Source organism: Hemicordylus capensis, chromosome 1 (genome assembly GCF_027244095.1).
Source record: "Hemicordylus capensis ecotype Gifberg chromosome 1, rHemCap1.1.pri, whole genome shotgun sequence".
In the NCBI taxonomy this organism is placed as follows: Eukaryota; Metazoa; Chordata; class Lepidosauria; order Squamata; family Cordylidae; genus Hemicordylus; species Hemicordylus capensis.
Window position 1 is genome coordinate 290153625 of NC_069657.1, and position 24744 is coordinate 290178368.

The 24744-nt window shown below is 43.5% G+C and overlaps 1 protein-coding gene across 15 annotated transcripts in view; it reads left to right on the forward strand.

The window, feature by feature from the left end:
* DLGAP2 (DLG associated protein 2) overlaps window positions 1-24744 on the forward strand; it is a 691732-nt gene that overhangs the window by 550402 nt on the left and 116586 nt on the right. For 14 of the 15 annotated variants that reach the window (XM_053286136.1, XM_053286148.1, XM_053286135.1 and 11 more), the window contains one exon: window positions 577-642. In XM_053286136.1, coding sequence (XP_053142111.1) covers window positions 577-642 — 66 coding nt within the window. Of the gene's footprint in view, window positions 1-576; window positions 643-15551; window positions 17688-24744 lie in introns of those variants that run through there. The other variant, XM_053286150.1, reaches the window with a different exon arrangement.

The window sequence follows — 24744 nt, forward strand, 5'->3', positions numbered from 1 at the left end:
GTTTTTCAGTGTTGATACTTCTCATATCAGATTTGTAACCATTTTTGCTTTTGTGTGTAGAGACTGTCCTGTGTAAACAGAAGGTTGGTGTTATAGGCAAGTAATAGCATATATCAAAATGAAGGATTTGCAGGTGAATGAGCCCCTGCCAGTATGGCTGATGTTCTTAGGTATGGCAACAGTATTACCTCAGTAGTTATAGGGACAGAGTTATGATAGAACCGATCATTCTCTTCTACTACTGTTCTACTGAGGACCGTTTATACAGTATATGTATATTTTTAAAAAACCAAACCAATGTGACTACTAGCAAGGCAAAGTCTAATGCTCACTTTTTTTTTTTTTGGTTCATTTAATAGAACAAGAAGTCTGGTGAAAGAAAAAGATTTAAAAACAATATTACGAAAACAGCTATGGGGTGTTAAAGTAGAACAGGAAAGCTCCAATTGTCAACATGAAATAACTGTTTTGCACTGTGTTCTTTTAAATAATATTTTGCTTTGTGAAAGTAATGAAGAGTGAATGTACAGAATCCTGATAATATCTGTGCTGTTTACTTTGCTTCTGTCTTTTCAGAGGAAGACGGTGGTGATCTCCTCAAGTCGGGGATCAGTTTTCCAGGGACGTCAGAGGAGGAGCTAGGTACAGACATTATTTCTTATGTAAATAAAGCTGGTAAATAAATGTCATCCAGACTTTAAATATTAGGTGCCATGCAGATCTTAAATTTTAAGTTGATCCGGCTCTTTTAAACCAAGTGTGTGCTTGCATGTAGCTTTTGTTCAAGGGCGTAACAAGGCTGGAGTAGGCCCAGAGACAAAATTTTAAAATGGGCCCCTCGCGGATGCACACACACACACACACACACTTCACAATATATAGTCATGTGACTTGCCTCATGTGACTTGCCTCTGGGGTGCCCCTTGAGGCGTGGGGGCCCCCAGGCAGCCGCCTCCCCTTGCCTAATGGTCGTTACACCCCTGCTTTTGTTTTATTCCTGAACTCACTAGTGTGGGATGTAATTTCAAGCTAGTTAGTTAACTTCTGTACTTCTCATGCATGGCAAAAATTATTAAATTTGCGGAAGGAGGGGGCATTTGCTGCTTCTCTCCCTATCTATACTGGACACAGAAAAGCTGAGCCATAAATGATAGATGTGGGGGGAGGGTTCAAAGTGGTTGTTTGAGACCCGTATTTCCATAAATCGAACTAAATTAATCCCTTTAGTGTGAGATTATCCCAATGAAGAATCACTCTGAGGGACACTCTAACTGGCACCACATGAAGCACTACCTGAAAATGCTTTGGGCAGTTCTGATGGCACTGTCCACCAACACATCCACCCTACAATGAGGGGTGCTGCACGAGCACTCAGATCCCACTCCCTCTCCTAGTATACCGTTCCATGTTGCAGAACCGATTGGACATCAGATTGTGTCTGAACCATCCCTCAAATGCAATTTAATTAAAGCAGTATTTAAGTCACCCAGTGAAGGGCAATTCATACAAACCGCTACCCCTCTCCCATGTAGTTATGTAAAGTGGATCAGTGCACCAGGTGGGGGAATGGAACATGCACGCTCACACCCATCATTGTGTGGTGGGAGGGGCCAGAAGACTGTATCATTGATACCAGCCCTTTGAGTACTTGCTTATTCAGGGCTGCTTTATATATGATGAAAACTCTGTGACCCTGCACGCACACCTGTCACATTATGTATACTGAGTGTATACTTTAGCATGTGTGTGCAATAGAGATGTGCAAAACAGTTCAAATTCGAACCGGTTTTGTTTGACGGTTCGAATTAGAACCAAACCAGACATTGGGTTCTACCTGCTGGTTCGAATTTGAACCGAACTGAGCCTGGTTTGATTCAAACCAATTTGAACTGGTTTAAACTGATTCAGACCTCTAAAACTGGTTTGGGTGGTAGGCACCCATGGGTAGGCATGTGCCCAAAATGTTTCGGAGGCCATTATAAAGGGGGGGTTGGTGTTTCGTAGTTTTTTAAGGATGGGGGAGAGTGTACTTACCCATCCCACCACATTTCCTTCGCCAGCGCTCTGTTATCTTTAAGCCCCTTGGGGTGGCAGTGTTCCTCCCTGCCGCCCTGTTGCCCCCATCGGCCGGAAGTAGCGAGCACGCGTGCACCTACCGTGTGCATGCATGGCAGACGGGCGTGCACATGCAATGGGCACACGCACACTCGCTGCTTCCAGCCACTTCCAGCCAATGGGGGAAACGGGGCAGCAGGGAGGAATGCTGCTGCCCTGAGGGGCTTAAAGATAAAAGAGCACCGGTGAAGGAAATGTGGTGGGAGGGGTGAATACACTCTCCCCCACCCTTAAAGAACTACCCCCCACCAGCGCCAAAGATATTCGTGCATATCCCTGCCCATGGGTTCCAACTACCACCCAAACCTCAAAGCAATCAGACACTCCTGTGATTTTTTTAATGAATTTTTAATTTTTTTATTATTGCTTATTTCCTATGTGGAATACCAAAGGGCACAAAAGGGGGTGGTGGTAGGCACCCAGGGATGCCTACCACCCACCAAACCCCAAGGCAATTGGGTGCCCCTACTATTAATGGTGAATTTCTTTTTTAAAAAAATCCCCATAGGGAATAATGGGGATTTGGGGCTGCCCTGAACCCCCCTTTGGTAATAGTTAAAAATACTTGCAGTCTGCAGACTATTACTTTCCCTGCAAGGGAACACACTGTGCACTGATAACTTTAATTGCTTAATGACTGACCTGAGGTCAGCAATTAGGTCGGTGAAAGTTTTTCTGCAAAATCTGCAGCAGCAACCAGCAAAATGGAAGGAAAATATAAATACCTTTAAAAATCCACATCTTAAAAACTAAAAATCCCAGGGACTTAGGGGTGCCTGAGATGCCTTGAGGCCATCCTTGCCGTACCCCCAGACCCACTTTGGAGTGCTCTGCCACCCCCCAAAGGGGGGTCCAGGGCAGCCCCAAATCCCCATTATTCCCTATGGGGAATTTTTTAAAAAAGAAATTCACCATTAATAGTAGGCACACCCAGTTACCTTGGGGTTTGGTGGGTGATAGGCATCCCTGGGTGTTTTGTGCCCTTGGGTACTCCACATAGGAAATAATAAGCAATATTTTTCTTCTTCAAAAATCCTTTAAATATCGTAGGCATGTCCAATTGCTTTGGGGTTTGGATGGTAGCTAGCACCCGTGCGTGCCTACCACCCAAACCAGTTTTGGAGGCTCAAACCAGTTCAAACTGGTTCAAATCTGGTTCGAATTCAAACCAAATGGGGGAGGGGGGTTTCCAAGCAAAACCAAAACCAAACCACCCCACCCCGGTTCAAACTCAGTTCGAATTTGAACTAAACTGGGCAAACCAGTTTTGTGCACACCCCTAGTGTGGAACATAGAAACTTGCCAGCAATTGGAGTTTATACATGTGACTAATCACATCTGATACTATACGTGCATGGTATTGTCCCCACTGTTTCTTTCAAAGAATGTATCAATATGGTAGCCCTTGCTTTTTTGGGCTCTTTTATTGTATTTCCTTGAATCCAAGACTATGTTTTTCCCCAAGTTTTTTGATGTTAGAAATCAGAGGGTCACTTAAATTCAGAGTTTTTTCCTTTCACATAAATAAAGTAGAACCTATATTTTCAAGGGGGTCATCTTAAATTCAGTCTCCTATTTGGGTCAATACAGTACATTTGTACTAATAATCTGGAACGTAGCTGACAATTTCTGTTGGATTTCAAAAATAACCATTACATGTATGTAGTATCCACTGAAAGATTACAAAGGCATACCCTGTTTGTCAGTCACATGCATGTACATGTTGTTACATAATATTTCTGTGAGCTGACTATTTTCACTTTAAAATGTGATAAGGGGACTAGCATAGGATAATTTCTACAGGTTTTTGGTACACGTTGCCTTCACTCAAAGATTTATTCCTTTTTTTAATGAAAAACATTCAAATACATTCAAACATCTGTTGTGTATTTGCACTCAGTGGTGGCTGTTGCCTCTTGGGGTGTGGGGCAGAGGTGAAAGAAAGGAGCTGGGGTAACCCAAGGTGGGGCTAATAGTAGGCAGGTCCAACCCTAACTTATAAAGATTTTCTCCAGACTTCTTGTTTACTTGTCTCAACCAAAATCTCCAACACTCACACCAGCATTTGGCAGCTGATTTAGTGCTAAATTTGCTCCTTGGTTTACTGTGAGTAAAGGAATTCTGCCCTTAGAGAGTGGTTCATGGTGGGTGTGAATGTGGAAAGTATCATTGCACTTTCTATCTCTAGTCCCCAAGCTCAGTGGCTCCTCGGAGTGAGGGAGATAATGAAGAAAATAGGGAGAGGTGGAGCTGGGGGGCCCTCAGGAGCTTGGGGGCCTCTGTTCTTTGAACCCATCTGCTTAATAATAGCTACACCCCTGCCCAAGCCTCTTCTTCCCCTCTGTAGCTCCCTCTCTTCTTCTATCAGCATTGCTTCCACTCCCCGCCCCCCTTGCAATCTCAGCCCTCTCCTCTTCACCCCATGCAGGACTAGGCTAAAAACAAACAAACACTGAAGTGGTGAGGGACTGGAGTTCTGAGCTCCTATTTGCAGATAGCACCTGCATACACTAGGGGTGTGCACGGAACCGCCAACTGCGGTCCAGCACTGGGGTGGGGGGGTAGCTTTAAGAGCGGCGGGAGGGTTTACTTACCCCTCCCGCCGCTTTCCCGCTCTGGCGCCGTAATGCTAAGAGTAATTGGGGCGGCAGGATACCTCCCTGCCGCCCCTCCCCCGATGTTTCTCAAAAAAACTCCCAGCAGTCCTTTGCGTGCACGCACGTCACAGAGACGTGAAGTGCGCACACAATGTGTGTGCGCGCAAAGCACTGCTGGGAGTTTTTTCCAGCAACATCGGGGAAGGGGCGGCAGGGAGGTATCCTGCCGCCCCAATTACTCTTAGCATTACTGCGCCAGATCGGGAAAGCGGCGGGAGGGGTGAGTAAACCCTCCCGCCGCTCTTAAAGCTACCCCCCCACCCAAACCGGACCACCCAGGTCCGGACCGGCCTGGAGGCTTTTTCAATGGCCTCCGGACCGGTCTGGGCCCATCCCTAGCATACACAGGTTTCACACCACCTGGAAATACCACAATGTATTTGGCCACACATAGAGCCCACTAGTTTCCTTTCTTCTCACAAATATGCACTTAAAAAAAAAAAAAAGCAAACCTTATTTCTCCCTTTCCCACAATATAAATATTTCTGGGATATGTCACTGAGCTGCTATCCTATGCAAACAGCAGTTACTTGGGAGTAAGCCCCAATGAGTTCATTAAGGCTTTACTTGGACTAAACTGCATAGAACTGGTTGCAGTTCTATGCAACCTTGACTTAAGATAATCCTTTATCAGATTTGAAAATTAAGCCATATAAATCACAAATTTGTCCAAAGAACATATGCTGAGGACTTCTTTCAATACTACTAACACAACAAAAAATAAATCAACAACCCCAAATAACCAACCAACAGCAAATAAAAGCTGGCATAAGGACTATAAAGTGGTGGAGCAACTTGACTATTTTTGGACTGGCCCGGTTTCCAAGCTGTGCCTGTTAGGTTGTCCATGAAGAGAAGGCAATAATCTCAGAATTCTTAAAGACATACACTTTTTAATGTCTTGGACAAGTATGAAGTTGTCCAAATAGTACTTCTAGTTAAAATGCCTTCTTTTATTTGGAAGCGATAAACCCCTCCCTCTCTTTTGTCCTCTAGAGAGGTGGGAGAGCAAGAGAATGAGAAGAGAGCTAGCAAGAGGCTTTGCTTAAAGTCCCAGAACAAGAGTGAAGGCAGGGGACTATTCGCCTATTTGCCTGTTGGTAAAAGAACTACCCGGAGGAAGTTTGAGTCCACCATATCTCCCACTTTCCCCCTTTTTCTCTAGATCTCTGAATGTTACCAAGATTTGCCAGTGGCATTTAAAAAGGGGGGGGGGGTGGGTGGGCGGTGGGGGAGGAAATGAAAAGAAGAGAACTCTCAGGAAATGCTGGAAAAATGCAATAGTTCCTGAGGGTTTGGTCGAGCTGCTGAGTGAAAACAAAAGGGCTGGCTTACCTCTGGAGAAGGGGAGGCTGGAGAAAGGTAGCCAGGGCTCCTACCTGTTCTTAACTCCATTTGCTTGTAGTCTGGGTGCTCCCATTTTGCACAAAGCCCTCCAAAAACTCTGTTCAGTCTGTCTGAGAAGGACCAGGGAAATCAGATTACTGGGCTGGCTTTGTTTGCTGACTATTGGTCAGAATAGGTGCCTGTAAGCTATTCTGATTGGTTGGGGGCAGGACTAAACCTAAGACTTAAGCCTATTCACACAACCTGTTACATGCATATACAGCTTTTGAACAGTGTATGTGTGTGCAGATCTCACATACATTTGTAGATTTATTTAAGAATATTTAATTTTTAATCATTTTTATTTGTTTTGTATACAGGTTTGTAACTTTTTGTGTTCTATCTTATTTATCTTGTTCTAAACACCTAATTTCTGTATTCCTGCTTTTGTTATAACCTGTGATCAAAACAAAAACATTGAGCTGAAGTGATTATAATGCATAGATTAAGATACAGTACATCCTTTGCACTTTTGTCAGAGGAGGGGGAAAAAGCAGAGGTCAAATACTGACGGACGTCTATTCAAAAAGCTACATATATAATAATAAAAAGTGCTTTTCATAGTTGGGCCATAAGCCAGCAAGTCCATTTTCCTTCCCATTTTGGAGCATACCCTTGTGCCTTACTGAAAGCTGCTTTTGAAGAATTATGTGTGAGCTGCTGTTATGGTGGTGGAAAGGGAAATACCATTTGCCTAGCAATCTTATCCACACACTGCTCTACAAACTAATCTTACACGGATTTATTGAAGAAGTCTCATTAGTCAGAACCCTTAACTTACACAGTATATGGGAATATACTATAATATGGATTTAAAATTATGTTGCGTAATAGTCATTTTTCCATTGTAATATCAAGACAGTAATAGTATTGTTGTTTATTGAAGTATAAGAGGCCACTGCTTTAATGGGAAGAGCAACTTGAATCCTAACCTCCATTGAGCATGAAGCTGACTCTCAACAATAAAGTCCCTCTAAAAATAACCTTCTATATGGCTATGAATGGTACCATTTCCACTGTTTCTGCTGACAAGAATGAATATAGAAAGAATGAATTTTTTAAAGAGTTTTTCTTTTTAAAAAGAAAGGAATATTACACGCTTAACTTTTGTTTACTTGTACTCAGAACAATAGGGATGTGAACGGCAGTAATACGCTTTTGCACCATATTTTTATAAAGGGCCCAAAATGATTTCATCTGATTTTTGCAGTGTTTTCTGGAGAACAAACTTTTGAGTGCTGGGTTTCTGGACTCTCATCCAACCTACTTGTAGCCACTCTTGAATAATGCAATATCCGGTCAGAATACTTCAGACAACATTGAAAAGAGACTGTTAATGGGCACAAACTACCAGGAACAGATTGATGAAAATGGATGGAAAATTTACAAGAGCACTTTTGGACAATTTCATTCATTTCATAGGATTTTGTGAACAAAATGTTCCAGTTGGTTAAATGCCATTGACTTGATCAAGGAATCAGTCATAGAACGGTGGCGGGGGGCAGGATCAACCCACACCTGTACCTTAGCCTGAACTGAAGTCAGTTGTGCATATTACCTGTGCAGGAGCTTTGCATGTGCTGTGATGAGCAAAAAGCTTATATGACATATTTATACGTTACGTTTAAGAATGCTGAGTGAAGCCTTCTCATATTTTTTTAGGATCTGCAAATCATGTTGCATTCTTTACTGTGTGGGATTCTGGTTTCAGTTGTTCCTTTAAGCTAGGGGTGGTGGGCTTAAACACGGGGGTGGGCTTCAATCTACAGCTCCTGTTGAACTACTACTACTGTTACTACTACAAACATTTACATAGTGCTTTTCAACAAAAGTTCCCAAAGCAGTTTACATAGAGAAATAAAACTAACTAAATAAAGATAGATCCCTGTACCCAAAGGGCTCACAATCCAAAAGGAAACATACAATTGATCCCAGCAACAGCCATTAGCAGGATGATGTACTAGGGCTACATAGGGACAGTTGCTCTCCCCCTGCTCAATAAAGAGAACCACAACTTTTTTAAAAGTGCCTTTTTGCTTAGTTAACAGCTGAGCAGTGGAGGCAAGCAGCTAAGCAGCAGGGGCACTAGCGGAGCCAGACCAGGGGCGGCCTGTGTCTGGCCGCAGCAGCAGCCGCATTCACCTCACCCCCTATGTCTGATGTCAGACGCAGGGGGGTAGCCATGACCCTGCATCTGACGTCAGACGTAGGAGTCGTGGTTTGGTTCCCGCATGGGGCTGCGTGGGCCCGTTCGGAAGTTAGATCCATGCAAGCGCGGTGTTTGCAGTGCTGCCAGGAGCGGCTCTCCCTAAAGGCAGGGATAGCTGCTTCTGATTGTGCTGCGAACGCACCACTGGCCATCCAACTCCCAAATGGGGCTGCACAGCCCCATTTGGGAGCTAGATTGGGGCCAGTGCTGCATTTGCAGCACTGTCAGAAGCAGCTCCCCCTGCCCTTACGGCAGGGAAGAGCTGCTTCTGGCCACGCTGTGAATGCAGCGCCAGCCATTTAACTCCTGAGTGGGGCCGAGCTCCTGAGTGGGGCCGAGCTGACGTCAGATGTGGGGATGCATGTCGGGGCTGTGAGGCATGGCCCCTGAGGGTGGCGGCCCGGGTTCTTTGATCCAGGTCACCCAATGGTGGCTATGCTCCTGGGCAGGGGTAATAAATTGTGGCTAGGGATGATGGGAGTTGTAGTTCAACCACAGCTAGAGGGCCAGGTTTTTCTAGCCCTGCTTTAAACTCAAATTTAAATTCAATAAAGTAGGAATGACACCTGATGGAAGAGTTTTGGCTAATTATCTTGTTTTTCATTTACCAAGCAAGCATTGATCAACAGCAGCACAGTGACATATTATCCTTCCCTCTAATGATATTTTAGAAACAGGTGTGCATTTTTTAAAAACCCCACTAAAATGATTGTTTATAAAGAAAGTGATGTTCTTTGTAGTTTTAAAGAACTGTCAAACACTCCAGCTGTTCTTCCCTGTGAGCTACCCTCCCCCCCCACCCCCACCAGATATCCCACACTGAAATATTTGGGAACCCCAGCAAGCCACCAGGAGGTTTAAATCCATGAGGACCTGACATAAAACATAGAAGTGGATTTTCTTATTATTTATTATGGAATCCCTGAGAATGGGCTGGTTCAGATAATCATGGGCCTCTACAAGCAAGGCAGATGGGGTCACATTCATAGTGTGCCTGTCCTGACATTACTGAAGGATGTCCCAATGCACGGTTGGGGTGTCTTTTAATTGCATGAGCGAGTGTTCATCCAAATTGCCCCACTACATATGCTACAAAACCTTTTTTAAACAGAGTTTTGGATGCCAATAACGATCTGAACTGGCTTTTCTAGATCTTTATTTTTTCTCCTAAAGCAATATTCATTTAGCTATTAGGCTAGTGTTGTTATTTTTAGAGGCTGTTATCATGACACACAGTGGACTGGGTCTCACAATCAGTGAGACCCGGTTTTAAGCTGTGAGCGGGAAGAGCGGGCTAAGCCCGCTCTCCCCGCTCACAAGCGGGCAGGGAGCCCTGGGCAGTCAGATCATCCACCCACACAATGGCCGGCTCCGAGACGGAGCCGGCGGGGGCTGGGGAGCTCGGGGGCTGCGCGCGCCCCAGAAGCCCCAGTATGCCCTGCGCGAGCGTGCAGGGCATACTGGGGAGACCCCCAAGCCGGGAGGTGGCTTTTTGCCTCCCGGCCGTTACTGAGAGATCTCCACAATGCCCCACACATTCGCATGGTGCATTGTGGGGTTTCTGGGGACCAGAACAATGTATCCCAGGCCCCGTGCCTCCACACTGTTTGGGGCACCAGTGGACCATCTGGGTGCACGATCTGCACACCCAGATAGTACTTGGAGATCATCTGCAGGGAAGGTGGGCTTTCACAGCCTCCCTTGCACAAGTACACCACCCACCAGCTAGTCTTCTCATAGGATCATGAGAAAGGGCTTTTAGTCGTATTAGTTTGTACATCTGCTTAGGGTTGTTTTAGTTTCAAGAGTAGTCCGTTTACTGCTCCAAACTATAGAACAATTTTTGCTGTAAAGCAAATGCATGTTGAGTTCCCTACTCTGCAAGACTTTTCCGTACCACAATTGCTTTATCTGTTGTAGTGTGCGTTGGAGCAGAATAATAGAAGCAGAAATTCCTTCCAATTATTTTGTTTTCAAAGACAGAATCTAGTTTTGCCCATTATAACAATATCTTAAATAATGGTGAAATTTGCTGAAGTCATTTGGATTTTGAGCTGGCTAATAGGTGGAACACTTGAAATTTCTAGGGAAGGCTTGCATCTTGAACGAGAAGTGGGTGACTCAGGAGCATGAAAATGGTATTTTGTCATCAGTAATATTATAGTGATTGATGTCATTAGTCCTGTTCAAAATCTTCCATATGGCACAACCTCATGGAAGCAGTCACATAGAAAAAATAACTTCTTACCACACATGTCTAAGATTATCATAAGGTTTCATAGCAAGTAGATGAACACAGTGGCTTTTTAAAAAATGCTGCAATATTCACAATAACTGGAGAAGAGTATCTAGGGCTATAGATGTGATGGGTCCAACCTTTTTTTCCTCCATTTGGCTGCATCAATGGCACTGTTCTATATGATGGATTTTGGCAACATGGTGGTTGCCAAAATTTAAAAGGCTTGTGAAATGATCTGTAGTGAAGAACACTCAAGATAATTCAGTGCTGACTAGGCCAAGGAGAGCAATAAAAAGAAACAAAAGGTGGTTTGCTCTAAGGTCTCCAAAGGAGAAAAAGAATCAAATTGTCAAAATGGAATGTTGCTCCATTGGCTGAACTTCATCAGTCAGTGTAAGTAGGAGCACAGAGCAACCTGTGTTACATTGATTGAAGAATTTGAAAGCACTGGCTGGCATCCTAACAAAGCTCCGCTGCAATAGGAGAAGCACCAGTGTCGTGCCAGTGCTTCGGAGGACTTCCATACTACTGCTGCACTAGTGCTAGTATGTGTGTGAGGGGGTGGAATTTCAGTGACCTCCCCTTTCCCCAGAAGCCCTCTGTGTCACCCAGAAATATGTCCCTGGGGGCTATGCAACCCTCAGGGGTGTATATTCAGGTGACACAGATCACTTTCCGAGCAAGGGAGGTCATCAAAATTCGTCCTTACCACTGAGCCAGCAGTAGAGCTGGCTTAGCTGAACTTTTCAGAAGCACTGGTGCTTCTCCTGTTGCTGAGCCCTTTGGGGACAAGGAGCCATCTTATTTATTTATTGTTTCTCTGTTTAAACCGCCCTGAGTCATTTTTGGAAGGGTGGTATAGAAATCGAATAAATAAATAATATCAGCCACTGTCCCCTTGCCCAATCATATAAAATATGCTGGGGCATATAGTGAGACATAAAACGTGAGTCAAGAAAGAGGGTTATCTCCCTTCACAACTGCCCATTGAGAAGGACTATGTCATATACTATACAGGGCCCTAGTGGCTTTCCAGAAGGTATTGCATTCATGAGGTGCCAACAGAGGCACCAGGGTTGTTCCTTCAGTACTGTGCAGTCACAGAGCTGCTGAGTGGATAGCAGTGCCCAGTACAGGTTGCTGATGTGTAGAAGTAAAAGTGAGTCCAAACATAAAGATTTCTTGACCACATCTGGTGCCATTCGGTATGGGCAAGGATTTTGATTTGCAACCATTAACTTTCACTGACATTTTGAGGAACATGAGGCTGGGAGAAATGTTTGCAGGTGTTCCTTGCCCGCGATGAGCCAAATCTGTGCATAGGCAGCCATCAGTTTGATCATATACTACAAATGATGCTTTTTAAAGTATTTGAAGTAATGTGCCAAATAATAGGCTGATTCAAATAATGCATGTGCCATCATGATGAAGTGAGTGAGGAGTGTGGAAGCACATCTCCCCCCACATGGTGCATGGTCCCACAACCATATCTAATCACCCATGAGGGTGGTTAATCCAAACTACCCCTAACACCACAGGTAAGGGCCGGGGGGACGACGACAAAACAAACAAGCTACCAAAGAAACTCAAACTTACCAGTACAGGCAGCCAGCAAATCCTCCAAAGCATGGAGCTTCCTCCAGCCCCTCCTCCTTGCCTATTGCTTCCTTCGTTGGTCTTATTGGCTGGAACAGCCAGCTACTTCAGCCAGTCTGATCCCTAGGGGGTGCTAGCCTGGCATGACCACTCCAGGAACTAAAAAATAGGTAGAAAATACAGCCCCTGAAGCCACCAGGGACTTTTATACACAGCAGGCTTTACTGCGAATTTACTGGGAGGCTTTACTGCAGCCTCAAAGTTGTCCAAAAAATCTTTAAAAGACCCGTGTGAAAAACTCCCAGGAAGTGTATGTTTGACCCATGCTTTCTGTCTTTTGCCTTTTGGCCCTTGTCTCCCCCCGCACCCCCCGCCCCCTGCTGCACCGTGTTTGGCCCCTGCCCCCCTTTCTGTCTTTTGGTCCCTGCTTTCTGCTCTATCCTCCCTTTTTTTATTTCTGCTGCTTCCCCACTTCTGGTTTCTTCCTTTTGTCCTGCTTTCTGCTTCTCCCAGTTTCTGATTTATTCTTTTTGCCTCTGCTTTTCTGCCTCCCACCCTGCTTTCCTCCGTGTCAAGTGGGCTTTTCTCCCCACTATGCTGGAGGAAAGCAAGGTGGCGGTAAACACCTGCCTTGATGAGTGGGCTCTCCTCCACCCACCCACCCACCCACCCACCCCAGGTGAAGTACTACTTTATAGTAGGACTAGACCGAAAGGAGCAGCTGGTAACACCACCTACAGAAACAACAGCATTTTCAATTTTTAAAAAATTAAGGATTATTACCCCACCGCCACCACCAACACACTTTGGTCACTTTCATAGGTATGCCCCACAAAAGTGATGAAGCGCCTTCTTCATTTTTGACACCGGTGAAGAAGCTTTGGTGCAGCAGTCCTTCAAAAATGTATTTTACTAGCATGTTTGGAGCACGTCCGCCCAAGGAGCTTTCCCAGAGAGCAGGCTTTACCGCAGGCTTACTGTGAGGCTTTACTGTGAGTTTGAAGTCCCCCCCACCTACCAAAAAAAGATTCAACAAGTGGATTTTTTCTTAACCTCAGATATATATCAGGCTGCACTTTAAAGCACAATGAAAAACCCAAATTGTGTGTGTGGTGCTCCCCGATAGCTCGCAGGGAATTTGGGGTAAATTTGGCCAATATGTGAATGCTCATCTTCCATTCTGGAGGAGATATGAACTAAAAGCCTAACCGCCCTGAGCCATTTTTGGAAGGGCGGTATATAAATCAAATAAATAAATAATAATAATAATAAAAGCCGGGTGTGAAAAATTCCCATATGCTGAGGCAATGATAAGATGATGTGCTCAATAATGGGGGGAGCGTTCTCATGCATTCCCATATTTCACTCCCATGTGATTGAAAAGGCCAGTCAGAGCAATGACTGAACCAGCCCACTGTGTTTGGTGACAGCTACATATGAATGGGTTACTGTTGACTCACCAAATAGTGCAGGCTTCTCAAGAGTTCATTCTGTGGCCTGGTTGGTTGGTTGGTTGGTAGATAGATTAGATAGATAGATAGATAGATAGATAGATAGATAGATAGATAGATAGATAGAAGCAGAATGAGGTGGAAGAGTCCTGAGGTAGTAGAATGGACCCTGTCATTTCAGACTGTGAGTGTGGGATCATATTTGTCAGTGCTCTCCCCCACAAAAAAACTACACACACTCCCATCAGAAAGCTTCTTGAAAGGATTTCTTTTTTTACATTGGACAGCATTCAGCACCAGCATGAGTAGACCAACCTGAGACTGCCAGTTGTCCAACAATCACATAAATAAAGCTTTTAGTCATGCTCTTTTGTAGCCATCATGTCACATCGATTGATCTCATACCATGACACCAATAATGGTGTCTGAACACACTATGGAATGTGGTCATGCTGTTTTGTTACATTTTTTTTTTAAAAAATGAGACAGTAATGTGTTGCATGATTTTGGACTGTAAGTTTATGGAACATTATCATACATTATCTTGTTTTCTTGAATTGGTATTAGTTTCTTTTTACGATTTCATCTTCATGTTACCTAATCATCTGTTATACTGCACAGCATGGAAGCACCTGGCTCCTTAAAGTAAGCTGACAAAGTAAATTGTCACTGCTTAGGAATAAGAATACTGATTTTCAGAATATTTCCTAATATTTTATGTCCTTTATTGGACATGACTATTGGTCATTATTTCCCTGCCCACTCATGCAGCTATCCTGGGGCCTTGTCCATATATACTGAATATAGACTGAAGTAATTGCATGGCCATAGCTGCCTGGAAGACGTAATGTAGTCTACTGCTGATTAGCATGAGCGTGGCTGCTTAAAAAATGCTCACCTCACCGCACAGGTTGCTTCTTAGAAGCTGCATGGTCCCAATAGCTCATTCTTCCTCATAGCTGTGGTGACGGGATTACTCCAATTTAGGATTCTAGTACACATGCGATGGACCTGAATCTGAACATAAGAACAGCCCTGCTGGATCAGGCCCAAGGCCCATCTAGTCCAGCATCCTGTTTTGCACAGTGGCCCACCAGATGCCGCTGGAAGCCACAGGCAGGAGTTGAGGGCGTGCCCTCTCTCCTGCCGTTACTCCCCTGCAACTGGTACCCATCTGATGTCACAATGGACATTTATGCACTAGAGATCTTACCTACTAAATGTTCACTGGTGGGAAACTCCCACAAAATTAAGTGTGCTTAATTATATTGACTTCAAGAGTCTTAAGCAAGGCTAACATTGTGCTGCATCAGGAGTGGCTCGCCCATGAGGCAAGTTGAGGCAACAACCATAGGTGGCCCCTACACCATGGAGCATCAAGTGTGGGTATTTTGCCCTGCCCTCCACCACCTGTGGACACTGCTTCACCTGTCTGCAACTGCTGCCCAGTCTCTGGATCCTCACTACACCACCTGCGCCACCTTCCCCGTCACCTAGCTGCCTTGTGTGCTGGCCATGCTGGGTTTTTAAAATGCACATGGTGACAAGGCGGTGACTTTTTTACCTCCACTTTGCTAGCTGGATGGCTTTCTCCCCACCTGCGGCACACTGTTGATGGAAGGTGTAAGGGGAAGAGAGTGAGAAAGCCATCCATCTAGTGAAGTGGCAGCAACAGAAGCCTTGCCACTACCGCTGATCTTGCAGAGCTGGGATATGGGGAAAGATGGTGCTGGGGGTGGGTTGAGGGAGGCCGGGCTGGCACAGTCCCCTGATGCCAGAGGACTGGGGTAGCCTCATCTCTCTCCCTACCTGTATCATCCTTCCCCATCTCTCAGCTCTGCCTTACCTTCAAGGCATGCTGGGGTTTTAAAGCACAAATTGGCAAGGCAGCAGCTGGCAAGGAGCCCCTTTTAGCATGGAGCAGAGGTTTGTGTTGCCATTGATTCACTATAGGTATGGCTTACTCTCTATATCTTCCCTCAACCGGCTTGTGGGTGGGTGGGGGCCAGAAGAAAGTGAGAGAGAAAGCCACCCGGCTAGTGAAGCAGAGACAACAGAAGCCATTACTGCATGCTAAAAGCACTCCCTTGCTGGCTGCTGCCTCACCAATTTACACTTTAAAACCACAGCATGCCAGGAAAATTGGCAGGGAGATGAGGCAGAATGGCATGTGTACATGGGTGGAGAGGCAGGACTGGGCATGTCACCTGAGGAGTGTGGTCAGGGGGTGTGGCAAGCACCATTTGGGTGTCTACTCAAGTGGCACCAGCACTTGACCTAGTGCTGTTCTATATTGTGACCATTCTGTGCATATTCAAAAATAACATGACAGGGAGGCGTTCTATCTAGCCTTTTCACTGACATGCTAGTTTTTTTAAGTGCAGGATATTTTTACATATATGAAATTCCCCCTTCTGGTCTGAAGAGGTACAGGCCAGAACAGACTCATCACATGAGATTGCTGATCATGTTTTGCACTTCAAAGAGAGAGCACAACACTGAACAGGGTCCCACATGCTGCGCAGTGTCCTGTGGGCGGTTTCCACACTGCCTGCACTACTGTAGACATTTTAAAAATTGACATAGTTGCACAAGAGCACTGTTCTGCAAATGCCTAAAATTGCGTATACATGGCTGTGCGATGTTAACAGCCATTGAAAGCTGTATTTGCACAATTTGGACATTTGCGGAACAGTGCTTTCACACAACTATGTGAATTTTTTTTTGCTTGCAGCAGTGTGGGCAGTGTAGAAACTGCCTACAGGACCCTGCATGGTATATGAACCACCGTTACTGATATGATGTCGTTTCCTCCTGGGGTATGGCTTTCTTATGTGGATATTTCAAACCAAAGATCCGGGTGTTCAAGGGTTAGAGATCTTACGTGACCTCAAATAAACTCATTAAAATCATCTCTTAATTGCTCTATTTTCCAGCTTTGTATAATTTGTTATGCTCACTAATGTATTTCTTCAATCAGATCCACAATGTAGCACATCTGCATTCAACCCTTAGCTTGAGTTGATTCTCTTATTATAACAATTGGGTCCTTCAAATAAGGCAGCTGATATTCTCCTTGGTAAACACTTACATGAAGAACAGTAGGGTACATGTTCCAGTAGAATGCTATATTTTGTTATAATTCATATGTGTGCCCCCCTTCCTTTTCTTTAAGAGATTTACTATAAAATTAATGGACCCTGCAGCTTAAATTAATTGATATCAATCAGATTTCAGGTATGTTTATTCCAGGGTTCCACTTGGCCACATAACTGAATCTCAGAAGAGCAGGAATCCTAGAGTTACCTCCTGCTCTGTGTTTTGACAGAGCAGCTTATAATACTTGTGGGGCAGGGAACAGATAAGTTGAACTGATGTACTAGCGAGGGCGATTCTCAACTTCCCAACCTTAGGTACATATTTGCAGGATCTTTGGTTCTCAGCTCTGCAGAATCATGAAATGAGAAGTGGTACCTGGTAAAAAAATTTTTTAAACAGCTGTTCAAGCAACAGGAGCCCTATTACTTTGAATAACTCTAGTGTACCCAAATCCTCTTCCAAAAGCCTTGATAAATGTTTCCTGAAGAAAGCCTTGGATTCTATTGCTTGCCCTAGAAAGCATCATATGTTTTCTATATTCTCAGAAATGCCATTATTAGAAATGCAGCATAATTATTTCCTGCATTCAGATAACTCAGCTACATAGGATTATTAAATATATCCAAAGCCGTTTGCTTGTTATAAAGATCAAAGTTGTCTTACACTGTTTTGCTATTGAAACCAACTTCCTAGTTTCATGTAACACTCTATAGATTTAGAAAGTCCATAGTATCTTTAAGTTTATTCTTCTGCCTTTTTTTTGCAGTGTTGAATATAGGTTGATAAAATGTTTACATTTAGCGTCTTGAAAATGCAAGTTATTATCCGAAGCACTAAGCATTAAGTATTATTATTACTTTCACAGATTTTGTTGTATTCTATGGAATCCAATTTTTCATATAAAAATGGAGTTTTGGGGCCTCCTCTTTGAAAAGGTAACATTTCTTCTGTAGTTAAATGTATCATAGCCTTAAGTGCGGTTAGCTTTGTAGACAAATGTCTTTAGGTTCACAAGTAGTGTCAGAATCTTGCATTCTTTCATGCTCAGAGCTCCGGGTAGTATGTAGTCCAGACTCTCAAACATACACAGGAGATGTTTACTGAGTTTGAGTGTTTGGGTGTGCAAAGAGCGTGTGTCCAGAAAATATGGAAAAGATAGGAATATTCATGTAAGATCTGAATCTGTAAGACGGTACAGTATTGACAAAAAGAGTAATTTCCATTCCTGCTTATTGTAATAAAGCATACTATAGCACACCACATGGTTATTCTGCATACCAATACCATTGGCCCCAGGGAAAGGAAAATGGGGGTGTGAGGACTAACTACATCATACACCCTTTTCATATTGCCTCCCTACTGCATATGTTCCCAAAGGGAAGTTGCCATGTGAAACCAGCAACCACAGTTCAGATGCAATAAGAACCAGCACCAAATATGTTATCCTCTCAGATATGTTGATCTCCACATTTCTATGGGGAAGCTCTCTGTTCTGATTTAGGAATCTTTTGACATGGGTTATAGCACATTTGAGCCACCTAATGGCACAGCAGGAAATGACTTGCCTAGCAAGCATGAGGTTGCCATTTCAAATCCCCACTGGTACCTATATCAGGCAGCAGCAATATAAAAAGATGCTGAAAGGCATCATCTCATACTGTGCAGGAGGAGGCAATGATAAACCCCTCCTGTATTCTACCAAAGACAGGGCTCTGTGGTTGCCAGGAGTTGACACTGACTCGATGGCACACTTTGCCTTACAACACATTTAAATATGTATCTTAGAAAGGATTATTAGGAAGTGATTTGTTTGTTTGTTTATCAAATTTGTGGACTGCCCCAAACTTCCCAAACTAGTCGGTAATGTGTGGAACATGTGGATGAGTAGGTAGTAAGGATGTGCATGAATCAATTTTTGCAATTTGATTCAATCTAGAATCAAATCGCAAAAACCTGAATTGATTTGTCAAAAACAGCTGGTTTTGCTGGCTGCCTCAACAAATCAATCTCGAATCATTCAAATCGATTCAAGTGATTTAATCTTTTTGAGACCCATTTTTCCAGGAAAAATGGGCCTCGAAATGGCATTTCCCCCTTAGGGAGAGCTGGTCTACCAATTAAGACCGATAGGTAGACCGGTCCTCCGTTCTGAACTTAGTGCATCATCTCGCCTCAGAGGACTGGTCTACCCGTCCTCTGAGGTGGGCTGATGAGCCATCTGGGGTGGAGGGCTGGTCTACCTGCCGATCCCAATGGTACACCAGCTCTCCCCAGGGGATAAATGCCATTTTGAGGCCCATTTCCCCAGGAGAACGGGCCTCAAAATGGCATTTGAATCACCTGAGTTGATTCAGGTTGAATCGGGGATTATTCTCCTTGATGCTGAATTGGGCCCTCTAATTTGATGGAAATTCAATTCAGGGTCGAATTGGCAAATTACCCCCAATTTGACATGAATTGATTCAAGGTTGAATTGAAATGCACACCCCCTACTAGGTAGTGATATGTGGAACATTTGCATGCACATGTTATCTTGCAGGAAATGCTGTATGTGATAGTGCTTGCTTGCTTTAAAATGTTCAGTGAAATTTGCACTGCAAAACAGCAGTAGTGCAACATCTAATTCACTGTTAGAGGAATTAGATCACATCCAACTAGCATTATGCTAGTGTATGCACTTAAGTTGGTGGAGTGTGTGAAGCTGCAGTGCTTTGTGATGTAGTGCAATTGATAGTGGAAGACCTTATCCAGGATACATGCAAGCTTGAACACTGCATTGTGCAAGGTGTTGAGGAACATACTGCACATTTCAACATTATCCACTAGTCTGGAACAGATGTTCCTTTCTTGTACAACGTCATGCACTATGTCCTTGCACTAGTGCTAGGGGTGTGCAAGCTGGCTTGGTTCGAGCCAGCTCAGCTTCATGGTTTCGGAGTCAATTGGACTAGTTCAAACTGAGCCAACTTGAAGCTATACTGGTAAAGAGGAATCCAGTGAGAATTCCCCTTTATAGTACAGGCAGGGGCGGGGGGTGGAGCTTTTCTAAATATAGAGGAGATGGTAGGGGATTACAGGTATAAGCCACAGATTAGAGGTACAAGCCACAGCTGTGACAGCAGGTTGCACGGTCACACAAATGGCCTCTGCGCATGTGTGGAGGTCAATAAAATGACCCCTGCAAGTGTGCAGAGGCCTGAATCAGGCCAGAGAAGGCCCAAAACAGCCAGCCACCAGCCCAGGCAACTCAGACGGAGGGCAGCAGGGGTAGGGGGAGCCCCCACCACAACCTGTACCTGTAAGTAACTCTTCTTCTTCTTCCTCCCCCTCTATACTTAGGAAAGCCCCACCTGCCCAGTGGGGCTTTCCTATACTTAGGAAAGCCCCACCTCACCGGATTCCCCTTTACCATTATAGCTTTGAGCCAGTTGAGCCAACTCGGTTCAAACACAAACCAGGTCCAGCTTGACCAGACCAAAACCAAGCCAGACTGGGTTGGCTCGAATCCGATTCCAGTTCAAGCCGAACCAGCAAATCCAGTTTTGTGCACACCTCTAATTAGCGCAACAGCATACATAATCACAGCTCTAGACTGGATGCAGACTATTATGTTACCCAGTAGAAGTGAAAGGACCAATTGACACCCATACAGCTTTAATCTCAGCCCCTTGTTGTGGCCAGGAGTACTGACCAATAAGGAGGAAGAGTTATATTATGCCATTCTGTTGGGAATGATGTCAAATAATGCAGTGGTTCCTGTTCTTTTCTAGTTCTGAAACTGTAAAGGGTAACATACAAAGATCAGTGCCTGTGTAGTGTAGTGTTTTTACTCCCATTTGAGGCGATATGAAAAGTTGCCTTGTTATGGCCTAAAGAAAAAGGATCACATTTGGTAGCTGGCACATCATATTTTAATAACAGGGGTTAATGCTCTTAATCATGCCATAGCACTAACATTGAGCCTGACTGACAGATTTATTTTATTGTGTGAGAGGAATGGGAACTGAATATAAGATAACAGTTGTGGTTTTGTTTATATAGATAAGGAGAATTTTATGATACTAATTTTATCTTCAGTGAGCTAAATGCCACAGGAGTGCATTTTGAAAATCATAAAATTCATTTCTGACCCACAGAAAGTGGAAGAAATTAAGATAAGAAACATTGATTTTTACAATTGTGAATTAATGTTACGTTAACATGTTATGCTACCCTGCTACCTGATCAAAGAGGCACCCTTTAAAGTTGTGATTCTCTTATATTTAGCAGGGGGAGAGCAACTGGCCCTATCCAGCCCCTCCATTAGCTGGTATCTTCCTTAGGTTTATTTTTAAATTGTGATTGTGGCCCCACTTTGGGGACAGGGGGCCATCTTATATATGTATTATTTATTTTTCTGTGTAAAGTGCTTTGTCAACTGTGATTAAAGAGTGGTATATAAATATTCGTAGTAGAAGTAGTAATGTGAATTAATAATTAATGTTATGTTAATTAACACAGGCATAGGTATCTGTACGCTGCATTTAAATAACTTAGACAAATGGCTTTCCTGTTTATATAGGCATCAAATAGGTTTATGATCAATATCAGAGAGTCCTTTTGAAAATATGATACATATAGTAGGATCTTTTTATTGCATTTGTGGCACAGCTCTTTTATGCAATAGATGTTTTCCATTCAGCAGGAGTATTTAGTATTTCATTTTCAACTACACACTTTTTTTGAATGTCTGCAATTTCCAAGAGTTTTTAACAAGATTTAATGAGCCAGAACTTGGGTTCTAAGACATGTGAAAATAATAAACCACAGTTTTAAATTCCTCAGTGATGGGGCGTGTTCAGACATTTATTTATTTATTTATTTATTTCATTTCATTTCATTTCATTTCATTTCATTTCATATCCCACTCTTCCTCCAATGAGCCCAGCGTGGTGTACTACATACTTGTTTTCTCCTCACAACAACCCTGTGAAGTAGGTTAGGCTGAGAGAGAAGTGACTGGCCCAGAGTCACCCAGCAAGGATGATAGCTGAATGGGGATTTGAATTCGGGTCTCCTCGGTCCTAGTCCAGCACTCTAACCACTACACCACAGTGGCTCTCTAGCGTGAAATCTCACAGACATAGCATGAAATCTCAGGTAGACGAACCTGTGGTTAATCTGTGAAGCCGAGAATCATCCCACAGATGACTGTTCAACCATGGTTTCGCAACCTCTGGTTTATGGGCAGAGGGACCTCCGCTCTTCCTATCCCACTGAGGCTGCATCCCAGCAAGCTCTATACCACATGCATCGCCATACCGTGGGCAAAGTTTTGGGACAATCTTGGCCACGGTCTTCGAGGGGGCATGCCCAGTGCAATCGTGCCTTTTTGGCATTGATTGCCTGGCCTTGACAGGGAAAATACATTTTAACCCTTTTCTCACACCACTTGTACCACTCCTCTTGCAAGAGCCCTGTAGCCACACAGTTTCACACAAGCATAATTATTGATACCGGTGAGGGGTGGGTAATAGGCATTAGTTTTCCATTATTCTGGAAAGGAATAATGATGACTTCCTAGGAGGGAATATGTATATGAGGGCAGGCAAAGGATCCTGGGGTCTGGTCCACTGTGACAAAGGATGCTCTTGTGATGGCATACCTGGTCAAAGCAGTCCAGGAACCCCAAACCACTCCCTGTCCCCATGTTGGCTTGCAAGCCAGTGAATAGCCCTCTCATGAGAGGGCCAGTGCACTGGGGAAAACCAAAGGCATCATGTGCTTCTGGTCTCCTTTAGACTGCACTCTCATGAGGTGGGTTCAGTCTGGACCCAAGATTGAGACTGGGAGATTAGTGTTTAAAATATATAGAGATTATAATGAACAATATGTTTGTGAAACTTTTGATTTGTTTTAAACCCTTTATTAGCCTACTTTCTAGTAGGCTTATAAGATCACCTGGCATTCCATGTCTGTATCCATGTGTCTGTCCGTGTGTGTGTACATCCCCCCATCAACACCTGGACGAATATGAACCAAACCAGGTACAGTTGTAGGGACACATAGGGACACCTCAATGGCGTGGTTTGTGATGATGTCATCCACCCCAATTCAAGATGGTGGATCCGTGAATGTTTGCAGCGCAAGTAGGCTAACTTGTAGACTGTCTAACTGATTTGGACAAAATTAGGTACAGTTGTAGTGAGTAACACACAGGGACACCTCAATGGCATAGTTTGTGATGCTGTCATCCACCCTGATTCAAGATGGCAGATGCATAAACTTTGGAGGTGTAAATGGGCTAACTTGTGAACCGCCTAACCAAATTGAACCAAATTTGCTACAGCTGTAGGGACACCTCAATGGCGTGGTTGTGATTATGTCATCCACCCCAATCCAAGATGGCAGACAAGCAAACGTTCGAGGTGCAAGTGTGCTAACTTGTGGACTGTCTAATCGATTTGAACCAAATTAGGTACAGTTGTAGTGAGTGACACACAGAAACTCCTTTATGGTGTAGTTTGTGATGTGTCATCCACCCCAGTTTAAGGTGCCAGATGTATAAACTTTTGAGGCACAAGTGGGCTAATTTGTGAACTGTCTAATCAATTTTAACCAAATTTGCTACAGCTGTAGGGACACACAGAGATACCCCAATGGCATAGTTTGTGATGATGTCAGCTACCCCAGTCCAAGATGGCAGTCACATGAACATTTGAGGCACAAGTGGGCTAACTTGTGGACTGTCGAACCAATTTGAACCAAATTTGGCACAGTTGTAGTGAGTGACATACAGGGACACCTCAATGGCATAGTTTGTGATGATGTCATCCACTCCAATCCAAGATGGTAGTCACATGAATGTTTGACATGCAAGAGCTCTAACTTGTGGACCACCTAACTGATTTGAACCAAATTTAGTTCAGTTGTAGTGGTTGTGAAAGGAAAATAGACAGATTAGTTCTTACTAGAACAATTTCTTTATATATTATGCTGCCACTACCAAATTAAATCCTAATTTGGGTTTCTAACCCTAACTTTCATCTTGCACCTGAGTGGTAATGTGGACAAAAGTAAGTAGACACAGTTGAAATAATTTTAAAGTTCTAAACCAAAGAAATTACTTTATTCTTGTATTATAGCTTTAGTGGTTTTTTATTCACTACAATGTAGGGTCAAATGCGTAATGATTTCTGAGACAAAGTAACAACCTTAGAACTGGCAAGTCTATATAACCACTTCTTATATTTCAAACTTGTATTCAAACTCAGATACATATATAAGATTGTGTCAGTACATCAACAAAGGCTTTACTTTCAAATTACTGAGATGATTGTTTAGAAATAACAAGTTTCGTTCAGCTTCCAATACCGCTCCTGGGATACAACCTCTCTGGCTGTATATCCTGTGTAATCAACCATGGAAGGTGTGGCTGAAGACATTCTGGTTGAGCTTATGGCTATGCTAGCTTGCTGGCTGCAAAGGGTGCTCCTGTGCTGTGGAGGCTGTTGCAAGTAAAGATGGATGATATAATGGTGATGATATACACATTCTCCCCTGCTCCAGACAGGATTTTAAGACTTATTTGATACATAGATAAAACAAATAAAAACAAAGATCTTACAAACTTGAGCAAACACATTTCAATGTTAAAACATCATTTTCAATGCTCTATCTCAAACAGCTGGAAACTCTTGAGATTAAATAAGACAACTGAAACTAAATGAGAAATGAAACAACAGAGAGCTATGGGAGTTTCATCTAATGAGTAGGTGGAGATTTCTAGGAGGAAAGCTGAAGAATTAGTCAGAAGGATTAATCTATGGATTAATCTAAGAGTACACCTAATGGCGCAGCAGGATAATGACTTGATTATCAAGCCAGAGGTTGCCAGTTCAAATCCTCACTGTTATGTTTCCCAGACTATGCTCATAGATATGTTTTGTTTGTAACATAACTGTTGTTTTTTGTTTTTTTAATGAAGAATAGTGGTTTCTCTATATGCAGAGT